The sequence below is a fragment of the Lipophrys pholis genome, assembly GCF_963383615.2.
Source record: "Lipophrys pholis genome assembly, chromosome: 18".
Lineage (NCBI taxonomy): Eukaryota > Metazoa > Chordata > Actinopteri > Blenniiformes > Blenniidae > Lipophrys > Lipophrys pholis.
Genome location: NC_137646.1, coordinates 16,794,178 through 16,814,173, shown reverse-complemented (window position 1 = coordinate 16,814,173; position 19,996 = coordinate 16,794,178). Strand labels below are relative to the sequence as shown.

At 44.6% G+C, this 19,996-nt stretch overlaps 3 protein-coding genes across 8 annotated transcripts; 1 reads left to right on the top strand and 2 right to left on the bottom strand.

The window, feature by feature from the left end:
* Positions 1 to 1,447: 1,447 nt before the first annotated feature.
* On the bottom strand, positions 1,448 to 6,048 carry mfsd8 (major facilitator superfamily domain containing 8). 2 transcript variants are annotated; one of them, XM_080486293.1, is made up of 12 exons: positions 5,711 to 6,048; positions 5,447 to 5,535; positions 5,119 to 5,162; positions 4,593 to 4,833; positions 4,350 to 4,463; positions 4,106 to 4,250; positions 3,568 to 3,626; positions 3,242 to 3,347; positions 2,989 to 3,123; positions 2,794 to 2,897; positions 2,415 to 2,629; positions 1,448 to 2,306 (listed from the first exon to the last, which is right to left on the bottom strand). In XM_080486293.1, the coding sequence occupies exons 1-12, from the start codon at positions 5,764 to 5,766 to the stop codon at positions 2,100 to 2,102; spliced, it is 1,515 nt and encodes a 504-aa protein (XP_080342419.1). In that variant the 5' UTR covers positions 5,767 to 6,048; the 3' UTR covers positions 1,448 to 2,099. The 2 variants fall into 2 exon arrangements, with proteins under 2 accessions (XP_080342419.1, XP_080342420.1); XM_080486294.1 differs by lacking the exon at positions 5,119 to 5,162 and having other exon boundaries at positions 1,686 to 2,306; positions 5,711 to 5,832.
* Positions 6,049 to 6,305: 257 nt separating this feature from the next.
* On the top strand, positions 6,306 to 10,983 carry LOC308123370 (butyrophilin subfamily 2 member A1-like). Of its 5 annotated transcripts, none has more exons than XM_080485821.1 (9): positions 6,737 to 7,159; positions 7,367 to 7,423; positions 8,181 to 8,552; positions 8,667 to 8,960; positions 9,052 to 9,138; positions 9,286 to 9,318; positions 9,452 to 9,586; positions 9,709 to 9,780; positions 9,875 to 10,983. In XM_080485821.1, the coding sequence occupies exons 1-7, from the start codon at positions 7,156 to 7,158 to the stop codon at positions 9,502 to 9,504; spliced, it is 900 nt and encodes a 299-aa protein (XP_080341947.1). In that variant the 5' UTR covers positions 6,737 to 7,155; the 3' UTR covers positions 9,505 to 9,586; positions 9,709 to 9,780; positions 9,875 to 10,983. The 5 variants fall into 5 exon arrangements, with proteins under 5 accessions (XP_080341944.1, XP_080341943.1, XP_080341947.1 ...); XM_080485820.1 differs by having other exon boundaries at positions 6,978 to 7,159; positions 9,452 to 9,582; XM_080485819.1 differs by having other exon boundaries at positions 6,978 to 7,159; positions 9,452 to 9,635.
* Positions 10,984 to 11,412: 429 nt separating this feature from the next.
* On the bottom strand, positions 11,413 to 19,642 carry LOC308124019 (uncharacterized protein). The gene is made up of 8 exons (XM_080486791.1): positions 19,530 to 19,642; positions 17,315 to 17,424; positions 17,043 to 17,127; positions 16,764 to 16,959; positions 14,400 to 15,472; positions 13,313 to 14,112; positions 12,460 to 12,666; positions 11,413 to 12,383 (listed from the first exon to the last, which is right to left on the bottom strand). The coding sequence occupies exons 1-8, from the start codon at positions 19,619 to 19,621 to the stop codon at positions 12,139 to 12,141; spliced, it is 2,808 nt and encodes a 935-aa protein (XP_080342917.1). The 5' UTR covers positions 19,622 to 19,642; the 3' UTR covers positions 11,413 to 12,138.
* Positions 19,643 to 19,996: the final 354 nt, after the last annotated feature.

Sequence of the window (19,996 nt, the reverse complement as noted above, 5' to 3'; positions counted from 1 at the left end):
TCAATCAACTTGGTCAAGCCAATCATATCCAGCAGCGACACTGGCTGGGGGTCGAATGAAGTTATGAAGAGTTGTCTCCGAGTTGGCGCATGCGCGGCGAGGTCTGCCTTTTATCCACTGATTATCCTGAAATAATGTAAAAAAAAAAATTAAGAAAAGTGATTAAATTCTCAACGTTAAATAAGTAATATTGAATATCAGTATGTACAGGGTTGAGCAAAGCAGTGATTATTGTCAGTACAAATGAATGAAATTATCAGGAAAACACAACAAACACTGTTTACAAAGAGGAGTTAAAGAGTTTTATTGTCAGAGGGATGAAGAATCTCCTGTGGTGCTCTGTACTGCACATTAATGGAATGAGTCTGTTACTGAGGCTGCTCCTGTTGCTGACCAGGACATCATGAAGGGGATGAGAATCCTTGTTCAGGATGGACCTCAGTTTGGACCCGCTCCTCCTCTCTGCACAGAGTCCATCTCCACCGCCACCATGCCACGGGCCCTGCTGGTGTCGTTAATCAGGTGGTGATGATGTGAAGAAGATGAAAAAGGACTTTGCTGATGCCTTCTTGCTTGCACATACAAATATTTACTTATAAAGTTGATAGCATCAGGATCAGAGACAGCGTTTTTAAGTCTGGGGGAGTCGGTGGTTAATATGCGTCTCTCAATGAACAGCGGACTCTACACACAGACTAGCTGTCAAAACGGGATGAACATGATATACCTCACTGGTGAGTTTGGCCACCCTCAGCCTGCTACCCCAGAGTGCAACAGCATAGAGGATATCAATCACCACCCCAGACTCACCTTCAGCACAGTGTGGCAGATGTTAAAGGTCCTCAGCCGCCTCCAAAAATAGAGATGGCTTTGTCCTTTCTTGTAAAAGGCTTCAGTGTTCTGAACCTAGTCCAATTCATTGTCTATGTACACCCCCATACATTTGTCATCCTCCACAATGTCCATTCTGTCCCCCTGGATGGAGATGGGGGGGGGGGGGGGGCACAGAAGTCGGCCATACAAAGACTTTACTAGCAGCAGTTTATTGTTTTGATCTGATAATTTACCTTTAGGCAGAACAAAGTGCTGCTCAGTGTCATCCGCTTCATTTCCCACAAGATAACTCAACTCTTTGTGCTCTCCATTCAAAGTACGAGAAATAACAAAATCTTTCTTGTGTAAACTTATCGAGTATCGATACCTCAAGTTTCACAAATATGTCCTCTGGTTGAAATGCACCTGTGAGGTCACGATTACGCACAAATTCCAAGTGTGATAATTAGTCATGCTTGTTCACAAGGGTTAACATATTTAGCATGGTAAGTATATAAAAGGAAAATTGCCACGTAGTTTGAAACTACAAATGTTATTAAACTATATATGAAATCCTAATTTCAAACCATTTTTTCTTATGTATTCCACCAATTAAGCAAAATTGAGACCAAAAGATTATATACATTTTTTTTATTCATAAGTGTTAATCATCGCCCCACACACACACACACACACACACACACACACACACACACACACACACACACACACACACACACACACACACACACACACACACACACACACACACACACACACACACACACACACACACACACACACACACACACACACACACACACACACACACACACACACACACACACACACACACACACACCTTTCAGGTATGTAAAAACCTGCAGATTTAAAAAGCCACAGGCAATACAATTTGTGCAAACGTTTAAAGAGGGAATGTTTAGGTGGAAATGCTCCATTTAAACAAATTGTATGCTCATCTGTAAAGAGACATTCCATAAATATGTCTAAAATGTAATCTCTGACAAGTGAGTGAAGGTACAGCTGCAGTTGTCGCTCCCTCATAACCCACAACGCAGCCCTCTTTGGTCAAGTCATGACAAACAACCTGGCCTCATCGCTTCCCTGCAGTCAAAAGGGTCAAAAACCAAATCTTCCAGCCTCATAACAAGCTCATCAGTAACGACATTCTGAAATAAGCAACAGCAACACAGGGCTGTTTGTAGAGCTGGATTGTCAGCTCAAACCAGTAGTACCACCCACATTAGTTTCCGCACTGTCCGCCGTTATTCAACGATCCTTCCATGGCGCACAGAGAAGGCGATGAGTCTGTGGTAGACTGAGCTGAGCAGGATGAAGCCCCCCAGCGCAAAACCAGAGATGAAGCCAAACGCCCAGCGGGGTCCCAGGCTAGTGTAGACGTTGGAGACAAAAATGGGGCCCAGTGTTCGTGCCCCGCTCCCGGAAGCCGTTAGCCATCCCATGTATACACCCTGAAGAAACAGAGCAAATCGCGTTTAAAAAAAAAAAAAATTTAATCGTTTAAACACAACCAGGAATGTGTGGTCACATCTAAGTGTTTGGTTTTTTTTTTTTCTTACCTGAGGTTTCGGTCCAAGAATCTTTGAATACAATGTGTAGGACATGACATTGCATGCTGGGTATCCCACACCAATGATGACGCCAGAGGCGATGTACTGAGCTAGGTATATAGCAGGTATGTACTGGCACCAGGTCTGCTCATACGGACAGCCTGTCGGCTCCGTAGAGCTGTTGGAGGCCGATAACTTACTGATCAGGGAGTTGTTTTTGATGTCTGTCACAAGAGAAGAAATGCAAAGAAAAAAGGGGATGACAATAATCCACACGTACACCGGATATTCAATAACACTTGTCCTGCGTGAAGAAATAATTCTACCAGGCTCTCTTAATTAATCAATTAAACAAAAGGTACAATTCAATTATTCCAGGAATCAATACCTTGCCACTGGATTTTAGGGTAGTGATTTCCCCATGGAAGCAGAATAAAGTAGCCGCAGAATATAATTGCCAAGCCTGCAAGAAAAATGGGCCGATCCCCAAACCTGGAAGGAAATAAACATTTTTCTTAATTAAACAAATTCAATGAAACCAATGTCTAAATTGAGTTTACCCAACATGCACAAGGGAGGGTACCTTCTAGCGGCGATTTTTACAACCACAAAGACCAAGATCGATTGAAATCCAATCCCACAAAGAATAATGCCATTGTACAGCACAGCCTGCTTCCTCGTCCAGGCAAACATGTCCATGGACAAGGGCGTAGTAATTCTGAACAGAAAGACACCGATCAGAGATTTCTACTGCAGAGTACAGAAATCCTGGGTGGATAAAAGTGCCTGTTAATTGATAATACAACTGCTTGGGGAGTCGTCAAAGAGACACCTACGTCTCAAAGACGGCAAATATGAACATGACGACAAAGAAGAGGACGTTGGATGTCAGGACAGCCATGTTGTCGATGGATTCTTCAGGTTCTTCAATATCAGCTGTATCTATGGGAAACAGAAGAAAATAAAATTGACTTGGGCTGAAATCATCTTTGAGCCGCTCTGTAAACATCACGGTTTCATGACTCTGGCTCTATGAGTCAAATTAGGAATGAAACCATTTCCGAGTCCCCCGTTCTTCTTTTAAATTCTTGCCCGTGACTCATTTGTCTTGTATCACTCATAATGGAAAAAGGATTTACTGATAAACTGTGACACTACACACCATCTGATGTGTAGTTGATAGCTTGAATTTGCCGTCCATGATCATCAACATGGTGCTCTCTGGAAAAAAGAACAGCAGATTTATAAAAAGTCAACAAATGTTTACTCCTGTGGTGACGATTTCTTAACCCCATCGGAAAACTGAGAAAGACTTAACTGTTTTCATTCTAAAATTCCTTTCTATATTTGCCAAAACAGACTTTCTCTTCGTGGCTGCAATAAAATATTGCGTGAACTTAAAAGATTTCTGCTAAATCGGACGAACTTCGAGTAGTGAAGCTTTGTATTCATTGAGTATCATTACATACATTGATGGCAGATTTAGAGAAACTGTTTATCCATGGCCTTATAAAGAAGGAAGATTATTAGCCTGTGAAAAACAAGTCTCTACTGTATAAATAGTCATGATTGATAGTTTAATGGTCACGCTTTTTTGTTCTGTTGTCATATTTCATTCAGTGTGGCTGCAATATACGATTAGTGTCATCTTATCAAATCTTGATGGAAACTTTATTTCCATCCAATAAACTTTGACTCACTTCAGCAGAAAGAGAACGAGCAGGATGTTGATGAGGCCAAACAGTCCAGCAAGTAAAGCCGGGGAGGTGTACATGTTGAGCTGAAGCTGGATGAAGTTCACCGTGACGCCGCGCTCGCCGATGAACGACAGGCCAGCCTGCAGAGCTGACAGACGGAACGCAGTTTAAATATTCAAATTCAAGATTGTTGGTCTTCACATCGATCATTTCCCACTGTCTGGTTAAACAGCATAAACATGTGTACCTGGACCAAGTATGAATCCCAGAGCCTGAGCGGCACTCATGTTAGCCATAGCATTGGTCCTCTCCTTTAGTGATGTTGCTCCAGCAACATATGATCTGACGACTGCAACATTACCTGTCAAGAAGAGGAAATCTTAAGCCAACTCAGATAAATTGATCACCAAGTTCAACTTGAAAATTTAAGTTCTTTTGATGTTTTAATAATACATCTTGCACAAAAGATATTCGGGCTATCAAAAATCACCTGCACCAAAGCCCACAAAGGCTCTGGAGACGAGCACGTGGAACTTGTTATGGGTCATGGGCAGGTATGCGTAGGCATAGTAGATATTGGCTGACAAGTTTAAGAAGATGGAGCACACCAGTGGTTCCTTGCTTGGCCGGAAATTAGACCACCAGCCAAATATAGGTGAGGCCACCATCTGTCCCAGACTGTAGGCAGCAACTACCCATCCCAGGAAGCTGGCATCAGCGCTGTCATCAACCTGCAGGAGACGAGACGGTGGAGAGGCAGCGTGTAACGGAACGACCTCGTGCATTGGTGGTACACAGGCTCCTCAATCACACTCAAGTACAACGAAAGCGTTGCACTTCTGCGAAATCTAAAAACCAACTCCCGACACGCTCTGTGCATTTTTTTCACTTCCTATTTTCTCTGCCAAGACATGCTCTGCAGCCAATTTGTATCACTGGCATGCACTTTGAAAACATACTTTAAAAAATAATCAGGCAAGCTGCCTTTCGGCCAGAAAACAGTCATTCATTAATACCTTCTCCAAATAGGGCCACACAGACGTGATGACAATAGTGAAGCCTGAAAGAGGAACACCAAACAAACAGTATTTACATGTTGACAAAACTTTGTGGCATGCTTTGAGAATGACAGCACTAAACTATTATTGAGAAATAGATGCAAATTATAAGGCTAAAAGAGAATACATCATATCAAAGGTTTACAGAATTACACGACTATGTGCAGGGTGACTCCAGTTAGAAAAAGCACAAAATCTCCCAATTACCACGTTGACGTCACAATCTGTGCAAGCAAGTTTAAACACAGTACTTATTATAATCCGTGTGAGCAGGGGGCGTCCTCACCAACACTGCTGAGGAACATGGTGAAGTACATGACTCGAATTGACCTCCAGCGACTGTTGTAGTCCTCCTGCACCTCCAGACACCCCCCACTGTACACACACACACACACACACACACACACACACACACACACACACACACACACACGATCTGGGGTTACTGACACAACGTGACAGGCTGCCATACACACGCGCTGTGTGTGCTTACGCCACGCACGTAAAGTTCATTGATAAAATATTAGTTAGCATTGCAATCAACACTTACCAGACATCGTCATCTCGGAGTAAAGGAGTTGTGTCGTCGGAGTCGTCCCGGGACATTTTGACTGGAAAGTAGTGGCGCTGCAGTCCTCGGGTTTATTATGAGTCGTTAAAACCGCGTTCTTAAGTCGCCATGTAGCCGAGGGTCGCTGAACTCCACCGCTGCTGCGAATTGGAAGTTGACTTCAGCCTCGGGCATTAGCGCTTCAAAATGACAGTTCACAGATAAACCTCGGCGAGTTAAACTGCTGTCGGCCACCGTGCGTAGAACAGCAGCTAACAACACACTGCGGACGGAACAGCAGAGTAAGTTGTTATACTAGAGCAGTGGACTCTGACACCGGAAGCGGCGTTGAAACGCCACTACTGCAAAAACAACATCCGGTTTTTTCACCTTCAATAAAAAAAAATCTTTAAAAATAAGTAATCAAATGTATGAGTTTTTTTTCATCTCCACCATTTTAATTTGTCATAGGAAATGTTATTAAAATCAAGAGGTATAAATATAAAATGTATTCTGAAAACATCATATTTATTTTAGTAGGTGAAGCCCTTCAAGGCACTTATGCTGAAAAACAATTATGTTCGTTTTGGACGTCACTTCACGTCACGTGAGAACGGATGTATGATCAATATTAAGAATTTTCGACATTATCACGTTATAATTACATATTTTTAGATCTTGTTTGAAAAGAAAATTACACAAAACATAGAGCGGTGAAATATAGTTCAGGTAATTGTTCAAATTTCTAAGCTATTAATAATCTTAAACGTAACCCAATAACATTTTGAAATAGATTAAAACAAAATAATGAAGAACAGCCTAATAAATACAATGGAGACCTTATTTGGATTTTTTGCTGAGAACCTCTAGGGTCTGCATGTTTCATATTGTACTAGTAAATCAGAGATGTATTTAGTCCTGAGACCATTCGAAGATTAATTAGACAAGAAGTAAGATTTTGAATTAGAGCCTTTGCTACACAGGCAGGCAGTGCAGAAAGTGAAACTCAGGGGTAATGTGTTCCACCCTCTTTGAGTCGATGAGGACTCTGGCTGCAGTGGTTTGGATGAGCAACAGCAAGTTTTTGTTTTTGTTTTCTGTTGTGGGTTTTTAACAGATCTGTAAACACACTGCTACAACTTTCTCTGATGATGTATGAAGTATTATCTTTCTTTTGAACATAAAAGGAGAGGAACACGTCAAAGTCCAGAGAACTATGTTTAGAATACGCATCTTTCCGAGGGTCCCTGGACGCAGCACAGCCCCTATTCAAAGTGACTGAAGAGTGAAAGCAAAAGTGAACGTGCACGTTATTGTAGCAAGGTTAATCCTGAAGCGACGTTTACTAATCTGAATTATGAATGTCACTTTTTTCTATTGAGTCCGAGAGAAGTTCTGAGAAAATATACCTGAAGTTAAATGAATGACCCTCGCTCTCAACCACAATGGGTGAGTAACTATTACAGAATATAACAATCACAGAATTGAATGCTTGTCGGACAAGACAATGGGTTACTACGCCCCCAAGGTCACCAATAAACATCACTATGAGACTTTATCCATGTATCTGTAATTTACCAATGTGCTTTAATCGTCACCTCCCATTCAAGACCCCATTTAAATCGCCCTGCAATCTGTTATATTTTCTTCTTCTAGGATTGGTGTATGTATGGGTTGTGATACTGTGTGTGTCATCGTGCAATGCTGCTTCTGGTAAGTGCAAAGCTGCTTCTAGTAATACATCATCTATTCAAACCACTTCTTCCCTTCAGTTCACCTACAATGCTTCAAAGAACTTTTCATAATCTTGCTGCTTTTCTGCGTTTAGTGACTTTACACTAACAAACTTAAATGTACTTTATGTGATTAAAAACCCCACTAATAATGGCATATTTGTGAAGTGAAAATTAATTGTTAATCACTTTTCCTTTGTTTACAAGTAAGAATTTAACAGATGTGGTGTGCATTTGTATTTAGAATGAGAATAAACTACACACAAATGGAGTCTTCTCTAATTATATGACTTCTGAAGTCAATTGTTTTCACTAAATTGTATTCCGGGTTAACTGACTAAAGGTGCCTGAATACAAAGGCATGCTGCACTTTTCAGATTTATATTTGTAAAAGAATTTAAACCTATGTAGCACCTTCTTGTCACAATTGTGCCTTACTCTGTTTTATTCATTCACATTAAATCCGAATAAATAAAAAAAACACTTGTTTGAGAGTGTAATAAGACAAAATGTGAAAAACATTCAAGGCTTATGGACACTTCTTCAAGGTATTAACTTTTTATCTTCTTGTTCTGAAACATCTGTAGCAAAAAGCTTTGTTCACTGTGAATCTTCTACTACATCGCTGCATTCATGGGGCATTTTGTGTAATGAATGTAATAATAACAACACAGCAACTTGACAACTCAAACAACAGAAAATTTAAATAATTGATACCACTTACATTTCTGTGACAGTTTCAGAAAGCCTGGTGGTTTTGGTCAGTCCTCCTTACTTAGTGCCCCGCGGCCACACCACGACGTTACCCTGCTGGCTCAGTCCACCACAAAGTGCAGAGGCTCTGGAGGTGCGTTGGTACCGTGGCAGCGAGCTCTATGACACCCCCATCCTGCACTACCGGGAAAAAATGTTTGTGGATGCAGCCCAAGATGCCTCATATGTTGGTCGAGTCTCGTTTGGTTTGAAGGACGCGACATCCGGAGGGCTGAAGACGGGTGACGTGAGCTTGAAGCTGATCAATGTCACTCTTCATGACGCGGGGATTTACTCCTGTTTTGTCAGCAGTGACCGAGGTTATGACACTGCAACTGTTAGTCTTGGAGTAACTGGTAAGTGTTCCAAAAACGAAGAAAAAAACAACAACAAGTGTTTTAAGAAATGTAATTTTTACTCCTGCATTAAAAACTGGATTTGTGTTTTTCTGCATCCAAACGTCTTCCTAGCAACTGGAAGCAACCCTCTTTTATCAGTAGTGTGGAAAGAAGACAACATGGTTAACGTGAGCTGTCAGTCTGAAGGCTGGTTTCCGCAGCCCGTGATGCGCTGGTCGGACCAGAAGGGAAATCTGGCTGCTGCAAATGTGATGCACCGCAAGGATTCCTCTGGTCTTCATTCGGTCCATGGTTGGGTTTTTGTCCCCAGCAACTCACGGGTTTCCTGCTCAGTCGGCCTCCAGAATGAAGAAGCTAAAGAGGGCAGATTCCACCTGGGAAATCCTGAAAAACAGGAAAAGTCAGGTGATAAAACTTTAGAGAAAATGTCACTCCTTGTGTTCAACTATTGCATTTTGGATTATAACACAATATAAACAACTTTCTTCTGATTTAGACTATGGATGGGTGGCCTTTGGGCTGCTCTGTGGTGCCGTAGCCATTGTGCTCGCTGTGCTTGGAGTAATGCACATTAAAAAGAGAGGTAAATGACTATAGATGATCACTGTAATTAACATGTGCTAATCACAGCATAGAAGATATGTGTAATATGTGTAATTATCACTGAAAAAAAACTCCTATGTGTAAAAAATTTAATTGCTGCTCCATGAATGTGTCTCTTTTGTTTCAGACAAATCCAAACCCAGACGTGACTCTAATGAAGGTGAGAAAGACTCACAATAAACCCAGCATTTCCCACTACATTGCAGGGTATTTTGAACCTTGGGGTTAAAATGGCCAATTTGAAGGAATCCATTTTTCAATCACTCGCTTATGTCGCCCTCTTGTGGCCATAGTAGTGATGAAGCAGTGGAGCGACTCCAGAGAGGAAAGAAACCGTCCCTGTTGATTATGGGACAAGATGCACACTCCACACAGAAAGGCTCCTCAGCTCAGAATCAGACTGACACTGTTCTCACTGTGCGAAGTGTGTAAGCTACTAAGACCATCTCCCACTGATAAACATCATTCATTTTCCAGGTCTGCATTGTATAGTTACTTAATGACTTCCTCCAAGAAAATCAGGGCAATAAATTACATGTTTTCTTTGCAGAGCAACCGCTGATGCCACAAGCCTCTACAGTGCCATGGCAGTTGGATCAATCAGCATTTAACAAAATCTATGGTAATACTCATTTTATGCGGAATATTCACGTATGTTGCAAAATGGAAGACTTTTGCCTTTTTTTTTTCCTGCTCACATTTGAATTTTTCCACAGTCAACATCACACCGGAGGACAGAAATAATCAATATGTCACAGTCCAGGGTCTACTGATGAGAGATCGCACTGAAGCCGTTTTTCCTGATGGGGAGAGGGTTACCTGTCTGACAGCTATCAAAGGAACACCTGGCTTTTCCTCAGGTGAACACTACTGGGAGGTTTCTTTGCGGCGTTCTCCAAATATTCCACCCAAACAGTCCTGGTGGGTCGGAGTTACAAGTGCATCTGAAATTCCTCCTGACGCAGATTTTCCCCCAAAAGCATCCAATGGTTTCTGGTTCTTGTCTTCTTCCAAAGACATCGGAAATCAGTCTCAAATCAGCACAGAGCCAACGCTTTCGCTGCCTATGCATGTAATGCCGATTACGGTCGGGGTGTATTTGAATCGTGACAGTGGAGAGCTTTCCTTCTATAATGTGGAGGAGAAAAGTCTGATTGTGTCTTTAACTGCTACGTTCACAGGGGAGGTTTTTCCATTTTTTAATCCTGGAAAAGCTGATAGGTCACCTATGAAGATACTACACAGGACAGAACACACACAGGCTCCAACAGAATAAGTCTTTGTGAGCCTTTGTTCTGATACCATACCTTTTTTTTACCTGACCTTTACCCATGACCGTTTGAGAAAACACCTGCAAGTTGCGTCATTTAGTTTGTTGTGTACTAAATTACTAGTTAGCATAGTTACATGTCTGCATGACTGCTTACCACTATAGCCAGTAGATAGTCAGAATCAGTTAACAATAACACGAATACAGTAACAGAATTATAAACACAATTTCTTTTCTTTGTATATGAATGAATGATCGCATAACTATACAATGTATCTGCGGTAGGCAGCTATTTAGAAACCGATTTCATTTCAAGGGCCCACATTTTACAGTTTTTCAACAAACTGTGTTTCCCCAAATGCAGCCTTGGTCCTGAAATCCATCCATTATTGTTACAAAACTATCGTAAACTTGTATAATACGGGGCTTTTAATGTAACAGCAGGTTGTTGGGGTTTTTTTTATATCATGTTTGTCAACTTTTTGAATGTAAAACTATTAAAAAAAAACACAAATATTGTGACTGTCGTGACTTTGAATAAACACAATGAATCAGAGGTCTGCGCTTGTTCCATTCTCTTAGTTTCAGTGTCAAATTCAGCTTACAGTCCAGTTTAAGAAAACACATCAAAATGTCGTACACTTTAATAAGTACAGATAGTATTTACAGTATGTACACCCGAACACGACTAACTTTGTAATCACTACTGCATACTGGTATAGATTAGGAAGTATTTACATTGTGAATAAGACCATATGTTGATTCTGAAAGACATAAAAAAATATGATACAGAATAAATTCAAGTAGGCGTGCCTCGATACATACTAGTCTGACTATGATCATGGTATAGAGGTATGCAACAAAAAACACTTCACAGGTGGATCATGATCTGAAACTTTGAAGAATATCATTTTTTTTTTTAAATACAGTCCTCGGTTGGGCTCCAGGGATCAGGGCGTACAATATCAGTCAGTATCAAACACAAACTATACAAGTTCATTTGTTTTCACACAACACAGTCTACCTGTGGGGATTTTTTTCTTTCTTTTTTCTTTTTTTTTTTTTTAAAAGATCAAAACCATTTCCTCCTCCAAAGCTTTACACATTCATGTTTGGTCATCAGCCTTCAGTGGAAGCAAATGCTAGACCGAGGACTAAAGAGTCCTGGAGATCTAGCGGTCTGCAGCACACACACACACGCACACACACACACGCACGCACACACGCACACACCACATCACAGACCTTTGTAGTTGCTTTGTTACCACCTTTCTCCCTATAACGCAACACTGTCAGCTATTAAAGTAAAAATACAATAAAAAAAACAAAAAACAAACCCAATTTCTTTCAGAAAAGCATTCACGGTCTGAACTCATATTCACACGTAATAGTACAGTTTGTTCAACCACTTAAAAATACATCTCAGGAACAGACACGGGGGGTCCCCAACACTGACGACACATGATTCTCAAACGGAGCAACTCACCTGTCTTTGTAGCTTAAGTCACTTTTTATTACACTACTCCCTTACGACCGGGGCGATGACTTGGGGAAAGCGACTCGCCTCAGGTACAGCACGCATAAAAAGAAAAGGAAAGAGAGAAAGCTGCACCCCACCACGGCAGAGTTTCACCCCTGCACTGTGATTGCTGGTGGTTTGTACATTATGCTTGTCCGTCTTCTCGTATGTCTCTGCTCTTTCGTTTTGTTCTAGCTGACGGCGGCGGCGCTCTCCCTCCTGCCCTGCTTCTTGAGCAGCTGGATGCGGTTGTGGACGTAGAACTTGATGGCCCTCCAGTCTCGCTGGTTGCTCACCAGCAGGGGGCAGAGTTCCAGGCAGCGCTCGCAGTCCGCCTTGGCCGGGACTCGCAGCTCCATGAGGTTTCTCTTGAGGTGAGTCTCCACCGCCACACGCTCGGCCTCTGACCAGGGACGCTTCAGCACGCCGCGCTTACCTGCCAGACGGATTAGGGGGCGTTACAACGTGAACGCGATCGGACACGTCGCGCAAAGTCGAATTAAGGCCGTTACCTGATTTGGGTGGAATGGTTCTCCTCTTGTGGACATTTGCCATCGACGGCGTGACAGCCGGGGAGGGAGGGGGGGCTTTCTTCTTGCGCGGGGGTCGACCCGGCCCTTTCTTTTTCACGACAGGCTCCGGCTTCTCCTTCACCTCCTCTTTCTCTCGCTCTGCCTCAGAATCTTCTGAGAAGGAATCGGCAGAGTTTCCAGACATCACTTTAAAGAAGGAGAAAGAACAGGAGCAAGTTAGACCAAATGAACTGTCAATACGTGACTTACAGTTTGGAAATGTCTTTAGAAATAGGTGGAAATAAATATGGATGTAAAATGCTGTGTACCTGTTGAATGAGTGAAAGGATACATGTTATTTCTATTTAAATTAAATGTCTGCACCACTAGAAATTGTGTAACCGTGGACTAAAAACTTTATTTATAAAGCAAGTCTGTATAAACTATAAAACTCCCAGAAACAATAATAATTAGTGTAATAATCTGTTAAATGGCATCACAGTGGAAGACGTTGTAGCCTCCTACTTTCTAAGTATGACTCTGCAGTCTGGTGAATGTTTCCACACACGCGTTACACATTTGGTCTGCACTTTCTGTGCAAAATAGTGAATCATCCATCGAGCAACGAGGTGGGAGGAGTCGGTAGAAGACTTAGGTTGAGTGAAGCAGAAACAAAAATGAAAAAGGCAATCTGGCCAGGAGACGCAAGGCTTTTCAAACATCACAAACACAAACGTTTTCCTCTAAACAAACGCAATGACCTTCCTTTTAAGTCCCACCACGTCATTGTGTGAAGAAGTGAAATACGTGTGCGACTCGATGTGCTGCACATACGGAGGCAGTGTTTTCTTACCGTCCAGCTCCAGGCAGATGTGCTGTAGGCTCATTCCCCGGAAAAGCACGCCCTCCTTCTCCCCGTAGAGAATGACGCGGCCCACCCGACCCATCAGGCCTGGATCTCGCATGATAGTGGAACAGTTCTGGGTCACGTGGTACTCGTTCTCCAGGAAGTCCTCCAGCCGTTTGATGGCGGCTCCCTGGCTCTCGCACTCGTCCAAGAGGAGCAGCTGCGTTAAGATGGCGACCTGCCGCCGCACGCGCGTTGCCGTCAGCGCCCCGGCGTTCTTAGCCCCGCTGGATCGAGCCAGGTTCCTCAGGAGGTCGGTGCCCCGGAGAGGGGTGGCAGGGGAATGGTAGGGCCGGGCGAAGACGTACGGGCTCTCGGGGTCCACGCCCACGTTGGGGCTGGTCCGAAGAAGCAGGTCCAGGCAGGACTCGCAGTGCGGCGGGAGGATGAGAGGCTGGACGCGGCCACGCTTGCCTAAGACGCCAGCCCGTGGGAGTTGACACAGGACCTGGCGCTCGAAGGGCGACAGCAGGGCTTCGATGCCGGAGGGGGGGTTGGTGCTGGAGCTGGGCTGGGAGGTGACGCGGCTGCGATAGTCCTGGATGGTGAGCTTGGCCACCTCGCATTCCCGGTGGCGGTTGTAGAGGATGAGCAGCGAGAGGCTGGAGTGGCAGAGCAGCCGCCAGGCCTCCGCGGAGTGAGGGGAGCGAGTCAAAGACTGGTAAGACGAGTGCTGCTGGCGGCGGAGATAGAGGACCAAACAGGAGAGAGACGAGAGCAGCGGGGAAATGTGATGTCTCGGTGGGCTGGAGGTGAAACAAAGAGGGAAAACTACATCTTAAATATCAGAACGATTAAAAAACATCACTTAGGACTTTTTTACAACTCGGAGATTCAAGTATTTTTAAGGTCCCAAGATGAGTTAGAGCAGTAAACCAAATGACATCTTATCCTCGAAGAGTATTTAAAGTTGTGTTGTCACAAAAGATTATCTGTTGAATGTCTGTGTCATAAACCTTTTAAACCACAGAGCTTATTTTCTGTGAAAAAAAAAAAAAAAAACTCCCACTGGCTGAACAACAGGGAGACACACCTTACAATCTCTCCGTTCTTCTCTTCGGGGGCTTCGTCCTCTCCTTCTGCGCTCAGCTCCAGATCTTCCTCTGGATCGATGTCCGGCTCTGGTGTGGGAGGAGGAGCTAACTCCTCTTGGTTTCTTGAACTCTCCACCTCCACCTTTGGCGGTTCTTCGTGTTTTTCCTTCTTCATCCTCCGACTCCGTTTGGGTGCAGACGGGGGCGGTGGCGACGGACTCTTCACGCGCGTCACCATCGGGGACGTCGGGAGCTTCGAGGGCGCCAGCGGCAAGCTGGATCCCTTCTTGGCGGCGGCAGGCTGAGCAGAGGAGGGAGGCGGTGAGAGCGAGAGGGAGAAGGAGACGCTGCCCGTGCTGGAGCGGGTGGCGGGGGATTCCCTCTCTCTGGCGAAGAGCGAGGGCGGGGCGGGGTTGGAGGGGGAGGGGGAGGGCTGAGGGACGGCGAAGGAATGACTTTGAGGAGCGGAGGACGAAGACGGGTGGGGCTGTGCGGCGCTGCCGTTGGCGGCGCTCTGCGTGTGGTGGTGGGCCATCTCCATGGCCGTCCTGACCTCCGGCTGGTTGGCGTGGTGCTTCTCCAGATGGCGTGCGAGGGAGCGATAGTGGCGGCCGCAGTACGGGCAGTGCTGCCGCCGGCTCACCGTGGTGCCGCTGGAGCTGCCGATGTTTATGTTGATGTTATTGTTTATGTTTGTGGTCGGGGGCGCCAGGGAGCCCACCGAGGGCTGCGACTGGGACCTGCCTGGGGGCGGGACGGAGGCGGGGCGGGAAAAGGAGGAGCAGGGGCGTCCGGGCCCTCTGGAGGTGGGGGGCACGGTCTTCTTTTTCGCATTGACCGCTGCGGGAATCTTGCGCTTCTTGCGGCGACGAAGCATCCGGCCCCTCATCTCCTCGATCTCTTCTTCGTCGTCGTCGTCATCGTCGTCGTCCTCCTCCTCCTCGTCTTCCTCCCGGTCCGAGTCGCTGGGTTCGGAGTGGGTGAGGGGCGAGGACGAAGGCGACAACGACCAGGAGGGGGTAAGATAATCAGAGACAGAAAGGGACAGCGGGTGGGGGCCAGGGTCGTCCTCCTGGGTAGCAATAAAACACAATGTCAGATCAAACTTTCTACATTTTTTTTTCAGATTTTAAACCTTCTTAAAATACCGGGTTTCATAGAGCAGGGCCTGTCCCATTCAAAAATGCAGAGTATAACTATTTTGAAAATGTTTTTCACGAGCACTCTTTTTATGATACTGTCTCACGGAGCTTCTCTGTGTTTGCAAACTGTTGCTAGAAACTAAAAAGAGATGTTACACGTGTGTGAAAAATGCTGCTTTGCAATGTGACAAGCAAGGTTGGACAAACGCCAGGTGTAATCACAGCCCGGCATAAATTACTGTCAAAATTAATAATGGCACTGCTGGTTAAAAGCAGGTTTGACGTACAATGAGCCGACATACTTCAAGTGACATCCATTTTTTTTTATGAATGGTCACATTGTGTCTTCAAACCTTCATCAAATTAGCATTCAGCACTTTCCCGAGAGAGAATATGGATTCAGATGACGATGGTGTCGTCTCATGCAATCTGAGGCTGCAGAAGCTTTTTGTGCAGTGTGCTTCGAGCTCAGCAGGCTGCAGGGCCTCCATTGATACCCCCACCAGGCCTAAGCATCAAGACTTTTTCTTAACATGTTCCTCAATGTGAATAAGAACGGAGGCAGCATGGAGAGGCCGCGACGAAAAGAGTAGAGTTGAATGTCAGCGCTGCAGAAATGTAGACTGAGGTCAATGGCACCAAGTGCTGTAAACAAAAGGTTTCAGAGCGTACGCAATGACTGTAGATGTGCTTGAAAGACTGAGAAATAATAACAGTTGATGCCAAGTGCTCGCTTGTGGTCTTAATCTCAGAAAAAAAAAGAAGAAAATGACAGCAGTGGCTCCACTGAGAGCAGAGAAAACATGACACACAGAGAGAAGACATTTTCCTTCCTTCATATGATCAATCAAACCTTTGGATCGCAGCTTACTTTGAGCACAGGGCTTAGAAAACTGAAACGAACCGGTTATAGGTGCCCGACATTATTAGCTCAGAAAAACCAGTTTAAAAATGTTTAGGTTGATGAGGTTTTACCTTTAGAGACAGTGAATAAGCTCATTGTCGGATTTTGGCTTTACAAAGAATTTGTCAAGAAAAATATGGAGTTACAGCTTTTCTTGTTACATCCATACTTTTTCCACATATAAGTGGATGGTGTACACAGACTATAAATGCTTCAGAGTGTATATCTTTGTCAAATTTTGTACTTCATATTAACTTTTTTTTTTTTAATCCAGAGAGAAAATAAGAAGTATTTGTGTGCTTGGATGAAGAGCTCACCATGGCATTCTCCCCCCAGTCCGTCAGGCTGTAGTCCACAGTGATCTCTTCCCCCTTGACGATGTCTCGTATCGCGATGACAACCAAACGAACCTGAGTCCCGCAGTGGACTTCTCGGATCCGGCAGTTGGGAGGTGGATGGAAGAGTACGGGTCCGCCGACGCCGCTCGCCCCGTCCTCTCCCAGCTCCGGCACGCTGAGGACCAGAAACTGAGATTACCACTGCGGGTTTGGCTCAAGAAATAGGCAGTGTGGCTCAACTGTGAGGACGGTCTTTACCAGAGCTGAGTGGGATCGGGCAGGTAGTAGGGGCTCCCGGGTGGAGGGAGGCGGTCTTCTGCACCCTCTGCATACTGCCCGTCACCTGGGACAGAGGGGGGAAAAAAAAGTTGAAATCCAGAATTTCTTCACTGATGCATTATCAAAAATGAGCCCTATGTTTGAAAGATGAAAAGTGCAACATGATAAAACTGTTTTCCATAAACACGAGATTGGATAAATACACCAACACCAGGTGGAAAGACACATTTAGGCATGCTTTTCATACATACCAGGGCTGTAGCTGTGCTCCGACATGCTCTCCTCCTCCTCATCTTCTGTTACGTACGCTCGGTCACACACCTTCACAGGCGTCCCCTTCCTTTTTCTCCCACATACGCGTCTGTGAAAAGAAAAATCAGAGCTTCGTTTAGCATAGTGACACACCGAGACGAGACAGCGCCGGGGATTGTCTTTCCGTAAATACTCTGATGGACGGCGGCCAAAATAAGCCAAGCATGTGTACCTGTGCGAAAGGCCGCACTTCAATTTGTTTGCAAAATGTTTCTAACATTTGGGTGACTCACGCACAACAATGAGGTTATGAACTACTTAAGTAGACACAGCGGCAGGAGCGAGGAGGGTGATACGGTTTGTCGACTTAGGAAACTATTTGAAGTCTTTGATTTGATGGCTTTTGAGTGTTATCCTTGGATACAAGTTTAACCCTTTAAGACCCCATCTTTCTGCCCTGCAGATCTCCTTTTCAAAGTCAATGTTATAGTTGTTTGAAGGGTCATTTTAAAATCCTATTAAATGCATTATTATCATTGACAGAAACGCAGCAGTGACGAAATCCGAACAAATGTCTTCACAAGTTAAGTAGAGACTTACAAAGCGTTCACACGTTTGATCTGATTAAAATTAACCTTGACGCTTTAGGATGGTACATTTGTGTCAGTGCAAATGCTTCCATGTGAATCCAGCTTTTGGCATCAAAGACACTGGTGTGCACAATGGTGAAATCTCTGCAGATGTTTGCACGCCTTTATATGTTGTTTTTTTTTTTTTTATAAATAAAGAATGCCTTCATTGCAGGTAAAAATACAACCAAAATGATCCAACGTGCTTTGTTCTGCATTTAGCCGTGCAGGCGGCAATGTTGTGGGAGTTACGTCATTGAATATACGTCACAACAGCTGTGAAACATGTGGTTTGTTTACATATTTCGGTCGGAGGTTGAAAGGGCAGGTTTGAGTGCAAATCAAACCAGATTGAACGATGATTTGGGGATTTTCACCCACCTTAAATCACATCACAAGTGTAAACACCACAGAAACTTGTGAAAATAAGAGTTCAAAATATCATTTTCAGGTTTTTTGACTTGTGTTTTGTTTTTTTTTTTAACAAAACACATTTCACTGACTATACAGTTGGCCCGAACCCTCTTCCATCTCCACACAATGAATGGTGTATAAGTAGAAGAAACGGGAGAAAGGGGTGAGATGAACACAGATGATCCGATTTTACAATCCATGAAGGAAGAAGCCAAAAGACAAATAAGACCAAGAATATTCCTGGTTTTTCAACCTTTTATTGTTTTCAAGGCAAACCAATATGTGAGTTGGTTCCTCATTCATTTGATCAACTGTAAACACAGCGGGTATGTGTCTTCTGATTCATTTCTTATGGTAATTTTCTAATCAATGTACTGAATCAGGTCAGACTGCAGAAAGGAATACAAAGATCACCACAGCATTAAACGTGAAGTCCACTGAGGGTGGGTGCAGTTTGTTGTGATTGTGTTTCGATTGTGGTGTGTTGGTTTGGATTGCTCAAAAACAAATAAACAAGTCGTGTTGTGGAGACGTTGACGACTTGCGTGTCTGATTTCCATGAACTCTTGCAATGAGAGATCATACTGGGCAGTTTTATGAATGGTCAATACCTAAAATGACCCTCAGGACACCAGCAAGTGTCGGCAGCTAATGTCTGTGATTCTCTATGATAATATGTGCAGCCTCGAGACAAAAAAAAAATCGATTGGTTTTTTTTTTTTGCTTTCGATGTCACCAACGTGTGAGGAACATTGGCCGTATGTATAAAAGCCATGTGTTTAGGGGAGATTTGCGGAGCGTTGATGTGATTCCTGCTGGGTGCATGCTAACATCCAGGCTAAAGCACCGCTAGCCTGTTAGCTTCCAGCGGCTAACGCTGATTCTCGTGTCCCGTCAAAACATCAAAAATAACCGGCTGCGGGTTCACCGCAGGACGGGCATGTACAGCGGAGGGCTCCGCATCACCGGAGCCAACAGCCGCAGCCCCGGAATCGAACCCAAAGGCAAAATAGAAAAGAAAACAACCCAGCTTTTCTGCAAACATTTAACGCTGCACTCACGCACGCGTATGAAAGGCTTTTTAACAGTGTGGCTCCAACCGCCGCGCGCGCACCGTCTGGCGGCGGCTGCATTTCGCCCACAAACCCCCTCCGGTAAGAGCGACACTCACCCCCGCGGCGGCGGCGGCTTGCTCCCATCCCCGTCGCTGTCGAGGGTCGGTGGCTCCCGGTAGTCAAAAGGCGAGCGAACATTCTCCGCCATTAGGGCTGCCTTCCCTACCTCTGGCGCTCCGGTAGGTGCACAACGCGCATGTGCGCAGCATCCTTTGGGGGGGGCTCTCATGGTAAAATGGGGTGCACCCAACCTCCACCAGTACGGAGCCGTCAGCTGCACCGCAACGGCTGGAGGTTTCGTGAAGCAGTGTCGCCCCTTTATCCAGACGGGTGGTGTTTTGTGTGCATGTGGAAATGCTGCAAAATCCATCCATCTTCTATCCTGTTGAGGCGCCAGTCCAGCTGAGCAGGATACACCCTGGAGAGGTCACCACTCCATCACACTCACATTCACACCAGAGGGGCAACTTGAGGTCAACAATCAACCCCACATACATGCAAACTCCACATACAGACAGGCCCT